This window comes from Notothenia rossii, assembly GCF_949606895.1.
Source record: "Notothenia rossii genome assembly, chromosome: 4".
In the NCBI taxonomy this organism is placed as follows: Eukaryota; Metazoa; Chordata; class Actinopteri; order Perciformes; family Nototheniidae; genus Notothenia; species Notothenia rossii.
The window spans coordinates 84807741-84823881 of NC_136902.1; the positions used below are offsets into that span (position 1 = coordinate 84807741).

A 16141-nucleotide genomic window follows, 5' to 3' on the forward strand; every position below is an offset into this window, starting at 1 on the left:
TCCACTTTTTTGTTTTGGTGGATGTCTGTGTTATTTGTAGCTATAGAGGCCAAGTCGCTCCTATTCTTATTCTAATTGGAACTGCACCCTCTCCCATGGCAGCTCTCGTTCCCAGAGTGAGGACCACAGTCTCCCAGCCTCACAGACAGCCACACAGCGAGAGAGAGGGAAAAGGATGGAGGGGGGGGGGGGGGGGAGGGAGGAGTCTAGTTGTGGAGCTCGATCCCCTGTCTGCTTTGTGAGTGGTTGAGCAAGAGAGAGATAGAGAGAGATAGAGAGCATGAGAGAGAAAGAGAAGGAGGAGGAGGAGCAGGGGGGGGGGGGGCAAGTGAGGGCTGAAGAGACTGAGAATGGATGGGCAAAGAGAAACCTGGCGAGCGAGAGAGGAAGTGAGCGTGTGTGTGTGCTGAGCGGTGAAGACACAGAAAGTCTGAAAGCGCACATCAACAAGAGAGCGTGTGAGGCAGAGCCGACCCCCGGCAACTCTGAAGAGTGACACAGAGAGGAGAGGAAGACCCAGCAGAGGAAGAGAAGGACTGAAGACACACTACCAGCTCTGGTAAAAGGAGACACCACTGAGGGACTGTAGCATCCGTCCCCCCCACCCCCCCCTACTCCAGTAGCACAGAGGAGCACTGTCTCATCCTGTGCCTGAGTTGGTGCCTGCCAACTTCAATTTCACACTCGCCCACTGTTTTCCGTAGGTTTTGCCCTCTCCACTCCACAGTCATGATCCCTTGGGTCCTCCTGCAGCTCCTGTGGATCTCCGGACACGGTAAGTGTTTCCACATTAAGTTGCTTATTCATCACATCTCGCGTGCTCGTGATTGCTGAGTGACTTGCTGGCTGGGAACGGTGTCTCTGAATACATCTTGCCGCCGTGATGTCTGAGCTTGCCAAACCATCTGTGTGTATTAACTGCTTTTATTTATAGCTCTCTCCTTATTTCTGATGATTAAAGAGAAAGGAGGAAATTAGAGGATAAGTGGTTGTCCCGGGTTTAAAGAGCTGCGAATAGTTGTACCCTGCGCTTTCCTCCAGCGGTACTTTTGTCGTAGCCTTCGGACGAGACAAGTTAAGTACTTCCTTTTCAGGCTTTATATTCCTGTCACACACATAGACACACACAAACAAAGCCCGCTAACCCCTAGTCCAGTTCAGTCAAGCGTTCGTTCCTGAGTCATATTGTTTTTTTAACTGACAGCCCTTCCCTGTTGGGTCCGACTGCAGGGGTCTGGTCAAAAGAGACAGAAAGTGAATTGTAAAGCGCTTTAAGAGGCAGTCTCACAAATATCTATAGCTTGGCAACTTCAGCCCTGTGGACAGTATCTGCTTTTTTATTCCTGGACAGTCCTGTTTGTGGACAGAATAAGGATGGATTAGTTGCTTCCCCAGCTTGCCACCAGGTGGTTGTCTTTGGGAAAACCATAGAGGTTGAGATAAGTACAGGAGAACTCTACCTCTGTGGCGTGATATACGGACGCACGCAGGGCAGAATCAGACAGTAGTTGTTTGTCAGCTCCGAGCGTCATGCTGGACCGCAGCGAGCGCCCCGGCTTACGCTCCGCAGGGTCAGGGTCAATGACACAGCAGCCCCCTCTTTTCAAAGGATGACCCCGTCCCGTTGGACTACATTCTCTGAATTCTAAGCATGTGTGTATGTCTATTATGTGCAGTTGTTTCCCAGAGGGATTTGTAACCTTTCGCAAGGAATAGGACAAATAACCAATGTGAGATCTCCGTTTTTTGAGAGCTCAAAGCCAGTAAGACAACAGAAACTTGGTAAACAAGAACATTTTCTATGGCCCTGATTTCAGCTGTTTCACATGTAGATATATATGTATAGATATATATGTATAGATACAGACACAAAAAGGAAGAAAATAAACTTCACCACAATGCGCTGTGATTACACTTTACTGTTGGCTTAGAAATAATGATGTAATGACAGACACATCCTAAACCGACTCGTGTAATGAAGCTTCTAATTCACTCTCTGCGTCTCCTGTGCTTTAACGGGTGTAGATCCCTTGCAGACAGGGTGTCAGCTGTAGTGTTGTTTCTTTATGACTCTGTGTGACCTGGCACGGTGGCACAAGCTGTGTAGTTGACCTACAGATTGAACCGTGTCAAGGCAATAGAAGCTTTTTCTCTAGGCCTTCATTGCGGGGCAGTTATAGGACATCAGTAGATTATCTGACCTTTCCCTGTGTGGCTGATTCGTCAAATCTTTCTGGGCCGTATTAATCTTTTCAAAGCAGAAATACATTTTCAATTCGGTGTTTTGTGTTTATTGCCGTGAAGCATACTTTGATTTGAACATTTCTTTTGGGATTTTATTTGACTATCACCGGCTTTAACCCCAATACAACGAGCATATCGGAAAAAGTACCAGCTGGAATGAGATGATTGCTAAGACTTGAATGAGATGGGATTGCTCTGCATTACCGCACAGTTTGTTATTACCATAATATAAAATACTTATTTCCCTGCCAGGCAAACAGGGGATAACAACCAACATCCACTCTTCATGCCTCGAGGGAGAAGAAAGTGCTTCCCTGTAGCTTACCATTGTTGTAGAAATTACGGCTCTGTTTATGTGCTGAGCCGGTGTCAGCAGAAAGCTGCGGAAAACAATATTATGTTTACGAACAGGGAGACAGAGGGGACTTGTGGCCATAGCAGTCATATACTATCCTGCGAGAGCGGGGAAGAAAGAGAGCGTGAAAATGAGAGAATGAGCAGGAGAGAAGAGTCGGCCCGTGTGCAGAGGCTCTGAGCACTTTTTCCCTCTCAACTTTGAGAAATAAATGGTCCGGAGCAAAACAGAGAGGCAGACTCGGGAGGGGGAAAGCTGCTGCGAGATTGTACCGACTGTGTTGTTAACGCATCTAGGGCACCTTTTTTTTATTTCGCTGTCACCTCTCCTACCAGTGACAGATGACACAGCACCCGTCAGAGGGATCCGGAGACAGTGTGCAGGAACACATTCACCTTAGGCCAAACTTGTCCAGGACCTCGTCCATCTCCCCATTCCTCCTCCCATCCAATCAATGTGGTGTCCATCCACTCTCACATTCTTCACTTGGCTCCTGATTTTTCTCCCACCTCGCAACAGCAGTCCCTCTCTCCTTCTGTTTTTCAGGTTTTGCAGTGTGATTGAAAACCGTAGCCCCTGTTGGGGACAGGGTGAGATGTGTGAGAGCATGATGCCCCGATGGGGGAGGTGCAGTTTGAGAATAGTCTTGTACTGAATGTGCCAGAATCTGCTAGATAAAAATCACACATTGTCATTGTAAAGTGTATGGTGGTCTGTTCCTCTGTGTCTCTCCTTTCTCTGTTTTTCTTTCTCTCAACGACTCCTGGTGAAATGTGTTTTCAAACTGTCTCACTGGGTTTTTGAGCAACTTTCTCAGGGAAATAAAAAATGGATGGGCTATCCTTGACTCAAGGTTTGCCCACTAGGGGCAGTGCTGCTTCACAGGAATATAATCCCAATCTTTTAAAAACATCTGCCCCTTCTCGCCCCCCCATCGTCGTCATTATCTCCCACCCTCTCGTATATCATGTAAGAAACCCCCTAATTCAGCACCCAGCCAGACTAAGCTGTTTCTTAGTCTTGGAAAGCATGTCTTAGCACCCCAGCCCCATATTTCATTTACTGCTGTCTATTAACTGCTGACTGACGACTCTAAATCCGCTTTTCATGGGCGGAAGGCTTTGATACATATTTCTTAACCAAAGTATAATTCAATGTCTCTCCAATGTCATGTCTGGGTTTTTTATAGACGGAGAAATAATTTGTTCTCTTCTCCAAAGGGAAAGAAAAAAGAGAATGACTCAAACATAAATACACATTTTCAGCTCATTATTATGAATGGTTATTTGTAAGCGAGACCCACTGCTAGAATAATGAGGGACTCCTATGTAATTAATGGGTTTATTAATTGTATTACAATGTTATAACTAAGATACATTTTCCTGCATATCGTCATAAGCTTTTCTGCATGCAGTCCTATTTTAACAACCACAACATTTAAACTAAATGTTTCTGAACTCTGCTACACTAGAATTATTATTCCTGGAAAGAAACACAAACATGTCCTTGTCCTGTTCGTTTGACTTGCCTCCGTACATGACAGTTGGCTTGAGTAATGCTAACCCTGTCTGGATTATGCCATGCAAACACAGTGAGTGACAGATGACGCCATCAGTCCATGATGGGCCCAGTGGATGCAGTTTGTTTTCTTGTTTGTGCTGCATGTCCCATCAAGGCTAGCCAGCTTAAGTCACCTTAGCCCCTGCTCATTTCTGTGCCACGATAGATTACACCCCTGGTAATCCCTCTGAGCCCAGGGCCCAGTTGGATATTTATGGTAATAAGTAAACATATGAAAAATAATCTAAGAAGCTGCCGCTGGACAGCTGGAACTTGTACTCTTAATCCAAATGGTTGGCATTAACGTGAGACGGTATTTCCAAGAAAAATGCGTTTTGGCTAAGATTTGTATTTGGTTGGACACCCACTAGCTAAATCAATATATCAATACATGTATACACACAGAGATAGAGATGGGCATGTGTTCATTTAGGCATATTCCAAGTGTTCTGAAGTAAAAACACAGAATATAAGTAAAGTACATCCGCTGAGTGCAGTTTGGATGTAAGCCTTATTTCAAGTCTGTCAGGATTCAGGTCAGCCAGGGAAGGGAATATGATTAGTTTGGAGGGTTCTTGGATAACCAGGCAATGATCTGATCTGCTTCCTCTCATGCCGTCAGTCAGCCAGTCAACAAAATCAAGCTGTTTACTGTTGGGCTTCATTATCCACCGAGTAGACTCTCTCCCCCAACCCCAAGAGTTTTCTTTAGTACCAACCAATCAACCCCAAAGCCCCTCATCTGCGTGCTCTCTGAGACTCTTCTGCTGGATCTCATTCCTCTGGGATGAATTTATCCAGATTGGAGCACTCAGCAAAAGGGCATTATCCCGGATTACATGTCTGTTGGGCGGCAGTGTTAAGTAATTCAACCAGATGCTGTTGTGATCACTGGGTCACCTGTGAAGGCAGGGTTTGCAGCTGCACTTCTTCATTCTTTATTTTCATATCCTTCTGAGACATTATCCTTGGGCGACAGGTAAAAGAAATGGATGGAGCTCAATGATTTTTTAAAAAGTAAGAATCCCTGTAAATGTAGGGAATTGTGCGGAAGCCCTCTACAACCAGAGTCAGGATTGTGTTTGGTGACAGATTATAGGATGGATTAATGGCTTCTAAATTGCAGTTTAATGCACATGAAACAACAAGCGAAGCGTGTCGGCTTCACGCGGTTGTGGGGTTGCTGTGAGTACTGCATGTTGCAGTGTTGTTGTTCCTTAGAGAGGATAAAGCATCGGCCGAGCAGGGCTAAAAGAAATATGTTGGTGTTTTTAAAGCTTGACTGTTTCTTTTCTCTGCTAATCCTGTCTCTACCCAGCCGAGGTTTTGATAGATAGACATTTTAACTCACTACTGGGATATGTGATTGCTTGTGCAACGCGGGTGTTCTGCAAGGTGTGTTCAAACTGAGTAACAATACAATGTTTGTACATTTCTTGTCAAAATCCCGCTTTGCAAATTTGAAACATTAATAGGACTTGTGTTCACACTCAGAAAATGTTCAATTTAAATTGTTCATTTTGTCTCGCATCACCCCCATTCCTTTTTCCTGCACCACCACAGGGATGTGTGAATTAAAATATTTTTAACAATACAATTTTACCAGTTCCAGAAGTTATACTGTAAAGAAGGATTGATTTGATAAAGAAGGCTCTCCTGAAACACAAAAGTAATCTATAAAAACAGTTCTGCTATTGTTAGATGTGTTTTTTTAGAGATACAGACTGCTTGTTTACCGTGCAGGGCTGACACCACTCAGATTCCACATCTGTCAGGGAAACAGACTTTAGGTGAAAATGTAAAATGTGTGAACAAAAGGTGAACAACTATAAAAAGAAAAATGCTGAAGTTTTGCACCTGTCATATTATATATATTAAGATTCATTCAATTAAGGGAAAGTATGTTTTTCTTCAGGAAACAATCAAAGAAAGAATTAGCGTTATAATATTTAAAATACAAACTGTATATCTATAAGGTTGTTACTGTATGTAGGCTCTTACATAGCTACTTACAAAAGTGATAATGGGATTTTTACTTATGTTTTATTATATAACACACTGAGATGTCTTTTTGATCCCTGCTGTAGTTTGAATGTGCAGGAAGTTACAGATTGCATTTTAAATATGAAGAGTAATTGGATGCAAAACACCGTTGCGATGATAATTGCACTATTTAATTTAATTTAACAGCTTGTTAGTCACACAGAATGTATTGGAAATATGCTTCATACTCAAACTTGACATCAGGGTCGGTGCTGCTTTAAAGGCTTTATTACCTGTGAATAAAACGTATTGTCACTTTAGCTGAGTAGTAGACATGTACACCCTTCCTCAGTTTGAAATACAGCCACTTACATATGTTGTTACATCCACCTAAGAGGCTGATGCATGTCCAGTAACGTACATGTAACCTACGCAAAGAGCTTTTGTGACCTCCAGAATTCAGCGTGCAATTCCTGGCGGACTAATTTATATGTGTAGATTGAACGTCCTTGCCTGAAACTTCCTTTCCTCAGGATGGTTCTATCCAAGCAGGAAATCACATGCAAACATTGCCAATGCACAGTTCTGCCAACTGTGTCATGTTATTTGTCTCGCTATTGCTTGAAACATTTGTGAGTAAACCAGCCAGCCAACGCATCGATGTGATTGTGAAAGGCTGTTAGGCGGGTAGAACCCCGAAGATGCATGTGGTGCTTCAGCAGAGGAGGCACATGAGGAATTGGGTTGCTGATCTGATAACGACTTCTTAGTGTTTGGCGGGAAGTTTCTAGGACAGCTCAATATTACACCCAGATGAACTCACCTTTCTTTCTTCTCTCCATCTCTTCCTTCGCTTCTCAGTGTCTCAACGTTCTCATGCCAAAGATTCAAGACAATTGACTCATGGGGAAGGTTTTCATGCCGCACATTATTTCACATGTATTTTCTCTGTGTGTGGTTTGCGTGTGAGTATATCTGGTGTCGCTGCATGCATTTGCTTCTGTGCCACGACAATTACAGCTGCAAGCCTTGAATGGCAATATAAATGCAAATCAGCCTTTTAACTTGTACAAGCAGAATCTGGGGAGGGGAGAATCTGCTCACCTGTGGATGACTGTGGATGTGTCTCTTTCTGCCATTACAACTGCTGTGCATGTTCTGGAAACACAACAATGACACAATATAGCATGTATCAGACTAATATGTGTTGCTGTTCGTGGCAAAGGTGTTTGTGTATTACTGGACAATTGTAAAACACCATTTGTGTGGAACAGTTAAAGGGACCAGTGTTTCTTTTTCGATTCACCTAATTGTTTCTTAGCAATGCAATATGGAAGGGCTGAATAGCTTGTACTTTTAAAATATGGAGAGGAAAACAGTTCTCTCTATGGTACCAGACACCAATGGTGAGGGCAGTGGCTTTTTGAAAGGCTATTTGATCTGGCACTGATACCAAACAATGTTTTATTCAGTAAAGCACATCAGAGGCAATAGCTGCACAAACTTGTTCTTGATCCAAGCCAAAACTTTTGATATCTGCCAAGGGGGAATGTGTACCTTTGAGATTGAAAGTGTCTAATGCTGCCACCCTCCCCCAACACTCCCATCTATAGATGTGCATGTTTTCTTTTTTCCCAGTTTTTTTCCCAGATGCCAAATGAGGCTTTGAGCCACCTGCCTGTCCCACTAAGACAATTAAAGCAATTGGGAAGAAAGGGCCATTCACTAGTGAGGCTCGCAATGTTAGCATAGGAGCCAGAAACTGCCCTGCATACTGCATACTGCCCCCCCCCCCCCACAAAACACTCTTTCAGCCCCACTTATGTTGGCACTGTGCTAACTCCGTTCCCATTTGTGTATTTGTTGAGAAAATGCAGGAGCATTTGACACCAGTCTTAGAAGGTCTGTGACACGTGGTGATTGGTTTGCATGTTGATAGAAAATCCCTCTATTGGTCTCCAGACATATTCAGCGTGAGGCCTGTGGCTCTGTGTCATTATAGTTGTTTACGAGGGCTTCATCTGGCACAGCCTTCACACAGAACGACATGGATTGAGAGGCGCACACACACACACGGACACATTCAATAACCCTGGGGTGTGTGAACATTGAGAGCGGGAAAGTATTGGTAGGTTCTGTACCATGTCTATAAATTAAGGTTTCCATTGATCCTCAAACATTGAGATAGCCTTATATGAGAAAACATCTGTATTGATTGTTGGCACTGCTGGGAATCACTCTGCCCAATTGAATACGTTGTCTAATTTTACACGCAATAATAATGTGGTTGTCGTAAGCAATATCAGCTAAAGGCAATCCCTAGAAATATGTCACTGCTCTCTGCCACCTCTTAGTCCTTTCTTTATCAGCTCGATTCCTGAAATGAATGTAAGAAACTTGACCTAGTAAACAAAAGGAATTAAAGTATAATTATAAAGGCCACTCCAATATTCACTTTACTGATTCCTAGGTTGAAGAGCTCTTGCGGCACTTTCAGATTCGTATTTCATTCTATCAAGTGCAATTTAATATTGTGGAGGTTGGCCCAGGCACTGATAAAATGCTAATGCACATTTGGGAGTTTAAATGATTTGCTATCCTTTCAAATCTGTTGGCAGGGGTTTCAATCTGGCTGGCGTCCTGGGGGAATTCACAGTGGTCATTCCTCAATCCCTGGGGGACATTAGTGCAAATCACAAAGGAGCACTGAAGTCATTTCAGTTTTCCACTTTCCATTGGCCACTGCCCAATGCTAAATGGCAAAGAACTGGCTCACAAAACTGGGCAGGGCAACCCCTATGCCTCCTTCCATATCAACCCTTTTAAACCTGATTTAATCAAATCACCATACCACATTGCAGACCCATTTGAGTCTAACTGAAGACAAACAGTTGAGGAACTAGAAGTCCTTGGGGTGAACCAAGGGCAAGGCCATCCATTACTTCCTGTGCAAGCAAGAGCACTGCAGGGAAAGGGGGGAAAGCCTGCGGTGCAAGATGATGAACAGACTCCACATCAGAGATTGGATTAGAGTGGCATGAGAGAGAGCCCTAAAAGCCATGTGCAGTTTATTGAAGCCTTATCTAAAGCGATAATGTAACTAGAGAAAGGCCAGTGTAATGACGGATGAGTGGACAGCACCCTGCTAAAGAAATAACATCAGGCAAGATTGTGGATAGGCAGGTCCACCATGGTCAACTCATCTTCTTTAAAGAGCAGGAAGTAGGATCAGCGGGTAGTTCAGATAAAATGGACTGTCAATTGCTGGCTCCCTGGTTACCTTGCAGTCTCATCATCGCAGGTGTATCACGTTTAGAGAGGCTCAGTGCGATCTATGATTCATTTCCTCACTGATACCCATGAGGCATTTGGGGGGAAATGGTAGCAGTGTTATTGCTGCGATTTTGTTGAAAGCACTGATCTCTGCAGTGGCTCGATTTGTGATATGAAATCTATGTGTGACGATGCAATGTCTTCATATATAACAGTATTGTGCTAAGGGGAATGTGGTGTGCGATGGCCGATGCACAGAAAATAGAGACGGAAATAGAAAGTTCATCTGAAGGATTGTTGGGGGGAAGCAAAGTAAGTAAAGGTCTTGTTTTTTATTTTTGTAAATATAGAGCAGGGGTGTCAAACTCAAATTCATCGCGGGCCACATTAGCATTATGGTTGCACTCAAAGGGCCGGTTGTAACTATATAAATATATAATATTTACAATATAATGTATTACATGACATTATTGCCTCTGAACTGGATTATTATCGGATAGGGTAATAACTTAGTAATTAACTACGTCTGAAAGCAGAAGTCCAGAACAAATCATTCTCTTCAGTGCGCATGTCACAGTGCGCGATGCATTGTGGGACATCTCGTCTGTAAAGTGGAAGGTAACTGTATAATAACGTATTATATTCTTTGCAAGCTCTTGCGGGCCACATCGAATGAAGTCGCGGGCTGGATTTGGCCCCCGGGCCTTGAGTTTGACACCCCTGATATAGAGGATTATATCCTTGCAGAAAGTCAACGTTATCTTATAGTAGACGGATGATGGCAATGACAACGCAATGCCTTTCAAGGTAAACAAATATATCTAGCACTTGGGGAAGAAAGTGAGGGGAGAAGACAGAACAACAAAGAATGAAAGACATCTCAAAAGGAAGAGCATTCTTGTCACAAATTAAAACATATCTGCTTCATGCAGCCCTAATCCTTAATACCAGTGTATTTGTTGTCGGAGTAGAGTATTTGTGCTTATATGCAAACAAGCACAATTGTGATAATTCCTTGCTTCCGTTGTATGCTAATTTTATTACTGCACATTGTGTGCCTATCTTACTCTAAACAGCTTTGGTTGAAATTACTTCTCAATGTTTTTTTAAAGGATGCCATGCTGTTTGTTAGTGGAGGACTGTTACAGTAACAAAAGCTTTCTTTTATTAATTAAATAAAAAATACCCTTGGGGGACTTTTAGCTTATGTTTCTCTGATCTGACTGGGAAAAGTCAATGCCTCTGTCCCAATGCAGGGTGACACGGGCACAGCAGGACATTAAAAATGCAGAAGGGCATCTGAAGATGATGGTGGCAGCACACAGAGGGATGTTCAGGGGTGTCACCAATCCCCCCATCACCTCCAGTGCATGGACCTTAAACTTTCCCTGAGGTTAGGAGCTTGCATTATTAACGAGACTTTCCATTTAAAAAAAAAAAAGCCAATTTGCTCAGACCTAGCAGAAACTCCGGCACAGCTTTATTTGAAAGATGGAGAAACTATCTCTCATACATGTATGTTGGATCTCCTGCAGCCTAAAGAGTCCCCTCCAGATCAGAGTGGTACGCTCCACATTGAGCGTTAATGGCTTGGGCTCTTCTGTCAGTCCTCCTCTGCAAGCTCTCTGTGAATGCTTCAGGCTTTGATATTCCTCTTCTGTTTTCGCTTTGACATGTTTACAAAGAGTTTAATGATTTATAAAACACCGTATATGATGTGGACCTAATATAGGGAGTTAGAAAACTGCAAAAACTGTCCATGCTAATTTCTAAATTAGGAAAAAGTAATTTGTTAAAACCTCTTAGATTGATCTATACTTAAGACGTTTTTCAAATACAGAAATATTGATGTGACTCCTCTTCGACAAGGTGAAGGACACTCCTTAGAAGAGAGTCCTCTGTGGATCTGGGGATTGCTATTGTTGTTGTTTACTCCAAAGCAGATATCCTTTAGCATCCCCCTCAGCTCAGATTTGTTGATCATCACCTCCATATTGGATCTAAAATGGAGAATGAACAGCCCTGCAATACAAGTGACTTTCAGAGTTCTGTGACTCTTTGAAGGATGCCAAACAAGTATCTTTCAACTTAAAAACCAGCAGTCGCCTTGTACAAAAGGGGAACAGGACAAAATAAGAGAGAACGGTCTCCAGGGCTCGGAAAGGGAAAAAAAGTGAAGATTGTGAGGTCTCTTTGTTATCGCATTTCCACTTAGGCCTCCTGTGAGGGAAAAGGACATGCACTTCATACAGAATTGATAAGTATGCATCCGTCGTACATCCCAAACCTGAAAAGAAAAATAGCAAACCAAGCAGACTATTTGCTTTGGGAAAAGTCATGTTAATTCCCTCCATCTTTTAATGAGGAGACAATGAATGGCAAGCATGAATGGGCCTCAAAAGGCAATGCAGAATGAGACACACTGATGCTATTCATCTCGGCCTCTAATTTGATTAATCTCCTTTTTTCCGACATGAGCCTTCCTTTTGTGGCATCGACCAAGTGGTTATCACTTTTTGAATATTTGTCTATTATGTGGCGGCTAAAGCATGACATGCATCAGGTTTAATTGAACAACAAATATACTGACCGTTTGCATGTATGGGGAATGAAAAGGAGACGATTGAATGGCTCATTTGTGTTGCAGAACAGGCAACAATGGAAAAAAAGAGGCTCATACTCAAACAGAATATGTTATCCTCGATTTAATGATGAAACAGGGGCAGTGGTGTTCCCCCCACTGAGACATGAACCAGATTTCAACCCAGAGCTCCCTGGAGTTGAGGGCCGGCATCTCTCTGACATGACATATGGTCCCAGAGCGTGGCCACCAGGGGGTCTATGTCGCCACCTTAATTGTAATGCCTCCCTCTTCCTCCCTGTTAAAAAAAAAACTAGGGCAGCTTTCCATAAAAGGAGAAGGGGAAGGGGGGAGCCTCGATTTGCCGGGCCGTGTCGGCATGCCATATCATTTAGGTTGACAGCTCTAATAAATGACAGCAACAGATTGCTGTGAACAAACAAAGCTTAATGGAAATAAAGTGAGAATTATCTGCCATGAAATAAAAGGAAGAAAAAAAAATTAGATTATTGCGGAGAGGGTGGATGAAAGGATGTCAGGCCCGCATAACACAAGCATTAAATAGCAAATTGCCACTTTGAGAGATAGGAAATGTTTCGTTCTCATCATTGCTTCTGTTGAAAATGGAGAATAATGAGAGAATATTTGAGCCTCCCTAACATGTCCCTTATCCGTGTCCTCAAAATCTTTCCCCTCCTTTGCGTTTCTCCTCCTTCTCTACTTGTTTTGCCTTTCGGAAAAAAAAAAAAAAAAAGCCTGCAGATTGTTCTGCTCTGAGGGACCGTTGCTCCATCAATTCAGGCAGGCCAGTGAGGGCCTGGAAGCCGATGTTGTTAAAATGCTTAGACATGTGGAAGAGGACGACAAGAGATGGTAGTAGGGTGAAATGGTATGTCAGGGGAAGCGTTTGTCAGCTGCTATCAGTATGATTGCTGTCCATCTCAGAGACCTCGGGAAGAAAAGCAGGTCAGGGGGGGCTTCAGATGGACCACTCTAACTTTTTTCTGTTATTTTGGGAAAGAAAAAATAAGAAATAGAAATAAATGCAACTGACCAAACTGTAAAATGCAAAAGTGCCACTAAATGTGCAATGTCCATCAGCAGATGAACTGCCAGGTGCACAGTAAGCCTTGGTGAACTTCATTTGAGAGAATGAAAGCTCGAAGATTTGTAAAGTGAAAACGCTGCTTCTGAGAAAAGACAGGAATCCGAGTCTGACTCATATCTCTTCAAGAAAGTAAAGGGAAAACTAATCGAAGCACTCTAGGGTGAGTTTAATAACTTAGCACAATGGGGAGGAAAGTTCAATCACACAAGTTGTACTTTATATTTTGCACATAGAAAATGGTATCTACTTCATGTCCTTCAATCGCTGATGTTAGATTGCATTTGTGAATAAAAGAAAAGCTCTTTAATTCACTCTCATTTATTGTTTTATAAAAATGCTTTAACAATCAAATGTTGGATCTTTAATTAAGACGCATTGTTTATAAAATCCCTCCTATCTGGCCTTTTTAAAAAATGGCTTTCTATTGAAGTTATATCAGGCCCCCAAAGACAATACATTGAGGTAGGAGGATTGCCATTTCTCCTTTCAAGATACAAAAAAATACAAATATTTTCTAGGTCTCAGATTAAGTGAGTTGTTGAAGATGCCACTGGGGTGCTGTTGTGTTTCCGAATTAAATTGTGAAGCATCAGAGCCCTGCGGGGAGGTCCTTATCCACCGGATGAAGTTTTCTCTAGCCCACTTTGTTAGCCAGAATGTGTTGGACCTGAGCCAAGGTTAGTCAGCACCGCGGACGGAGAATCCCATTGCTTTTATAATGAGCTTTGAAAAGAACTCAAGAGGTCAGACACCACGAGACTCTGATGAAAACTAATTGAGAATGTCACTCAATAACAGTAAACCAATAAGCAGAACGGCTTCCTCTTTATGCATGGGGACTGTTTGAGTAAGCACTTAGTGGAACGAGGAAGGCGTCTAGGGGAGAAGGGTGTGAGGCATAATATGTGTGCCTGGGGGACATTCTGCTTTTTAGACACATTTTGTCTATTTATGTCTTCGCATAATCTTGTGTGTCCCTGCATGTACCTGTTTGCGTCTTCGCTCTCTCTCTCTGTGTGGCAGTGTTTATGCACTTAGTCTTTGTGCGCATGCATGTGTGTGTGAGTGTGATGAGACCACAGAGAGCCGTCAAACAGAGAGCAGTGCGTTTTCGAAAGGTGCCACAATTAGTTTGTCACAGAGAGCGTAAACTTGAGGAGAAAGGCACTGCGGAGAGAGAGAGTCTTTCCCCAGGCACCCAGAGTCTGTCAGACTGATTAAGTCACACGGCTGGAGTGAGAGTTGGGAAAGGGAACCAGAGCATGCTAAGGGAGCATGACATGACATCGAAGAAATAAAGAAATAAATAGCTACATGTTAGTATGAGTACTTTCATATACCTGACCCCAGAGACTCACACCGGGACACCGCACACCAGCCTGCTTCCCATCAGCCCACCCCACAGCTTCCTTGCCCTCCAGCGACATAAAGCAGGTCAGGAGCATCTTAAAGTTCACCAAATGCGACATGACTGGAAGACTCTAACATATGCCTGTGTGACAGAGAAGCAAGTAGATGAATGATGGCAGGGCACTGTGTTTTAATCGAGAAAAATGCAGTATAACTAAGACTGACTATATTTCTCTGACATACTTTACTTCGGCCTTCTTTCTTTTTCTCAGATATACAACATGGCTCAAAAGCTTTATCTTGAGTATGTTTAAATCTATACTTCCTGAAATATAAAAACAGACAAAACACTATAGCACACTTGGAAATTCCGCGCTGTGTGTCAGCAAATGTCAAAGACCCTGGAGCCCTCTGGAAGGAATGGCAGACTATCAGGCCACGCAGCCTTATCATCCACCAGACTAAAAGATAAACTTGTGTTCTTTGTTCAGGGGACCCTGGCGTCTCCGAGATGCCCTACTTGGTCTATTTCTTTCAATCTGTCTTTCTCTGCTACAATAAGGAGCGCAGCAGACGCGTTGGTATATAGCGGAAGGGCAGCATCATTAACAACACTGAAGGCTACCCACACAGAAAAACTTTTGGCATAAAGTGCAAATGAGACAATAGATGGAGAATCACTTCTGGTAATGCCCACAGTAAAACCAGGTACACGGTCGATGCTGCTCACTAGCTGGAAATGTAAAAAAGGGCTGCCATCTCTACTTTTGTCCTCCCACGATTGGCCACCCCCATACTGAAATGAACATCACTCGTCCTCCCCTTCACATTCTCTATGGTCCCACTGCTATGCCAAAGCACAATCTATAGCACCTCTAGCACCAAATGCTAATTGCTTAGTATTCAGAGAGAGAAAAGAGCCCCCTGAATTAAGAGTCATTTAGCGAGACACTGAGTTCAGAACAGCACTGCAATGCCTACGAGCTAATTTCTCTGCTGTCTCGCATAGAGATCTAAAAGTGTAGCGCTGAGGGAAAACCTGCTCTCTGCATATTATAATGCAAATTCCAACCTGTGCTTCACTTCGCGAGTAGTTGAAATGGCAGAATACAACAGCACAATTAATAGGTTCAAAGTAATTTGTCAAACAAGAAACAAGGAAATTACCTTTGTGAGAAAAGGTGTTTGTGTTCAGGGCCCAGAATCAATGTGTACTAAACAGTGCTTTGGTCTTTGCAAAGATTTTAATTTGTCAGACAAGAACTTGATTCAGCTGTGTTGCTTTCAAAGGGAGTTGGAATAAATACATTTCCCAGTATTGAGAAGCTCCACAGGAAGTTATTTCCCCCCCCTTGTACTGGTGCAAACAATGGGGGCAGTGTGCGCCTTTGATCAAGGGCATGTCTACGTTGATGACAATGAGAAAACTGCAGGCTGTCCCAAGAGTGTTGTAACCCTACCTTCAAAGTACACTTGTTTTTCCTTCACAACATCCTCTTTTTTCCTGCTGCTTCCGTCACCGTGTTGACTGAGCCTTTTATTTGTCTAGATCAGTCAGCAACACCAACAAAGCATCCCAGAACTGAGAAAGCTTATTAAACAGTTTGAGGACAATTTGGTCAAACACACAATTCCAAAAAAACAAAACAAAAACTACTGAACAAATACAGTATTTACTATTCAATAG

At 43.0% G+C, this 16141-nt stretch overlaps 1 protein-coding gene across 1 annotated transcript in view; it reads left to right on the plus strand.

Annotated features, from left to right (window-relative positions):
- Positions 1–322: 322 nt before the first annotated feature.
- Positions 323–16141, plus strand: part of LOC307034948 (kin of IRRE-like protein 3) — a 154770-nt gene continuing 138951 nt past the window's right edge. The window contains exon 1 of the mRNA XM_079673871.1: positions 323–775. Within this exon, the coding sequence (XP_079529997.1) occupies positions 730–775 (46 nt within the window). The 5' untranslated portion in view covers positions 323–729. The remainder of the gene's footprint in view (positions 776–16141) is intronic.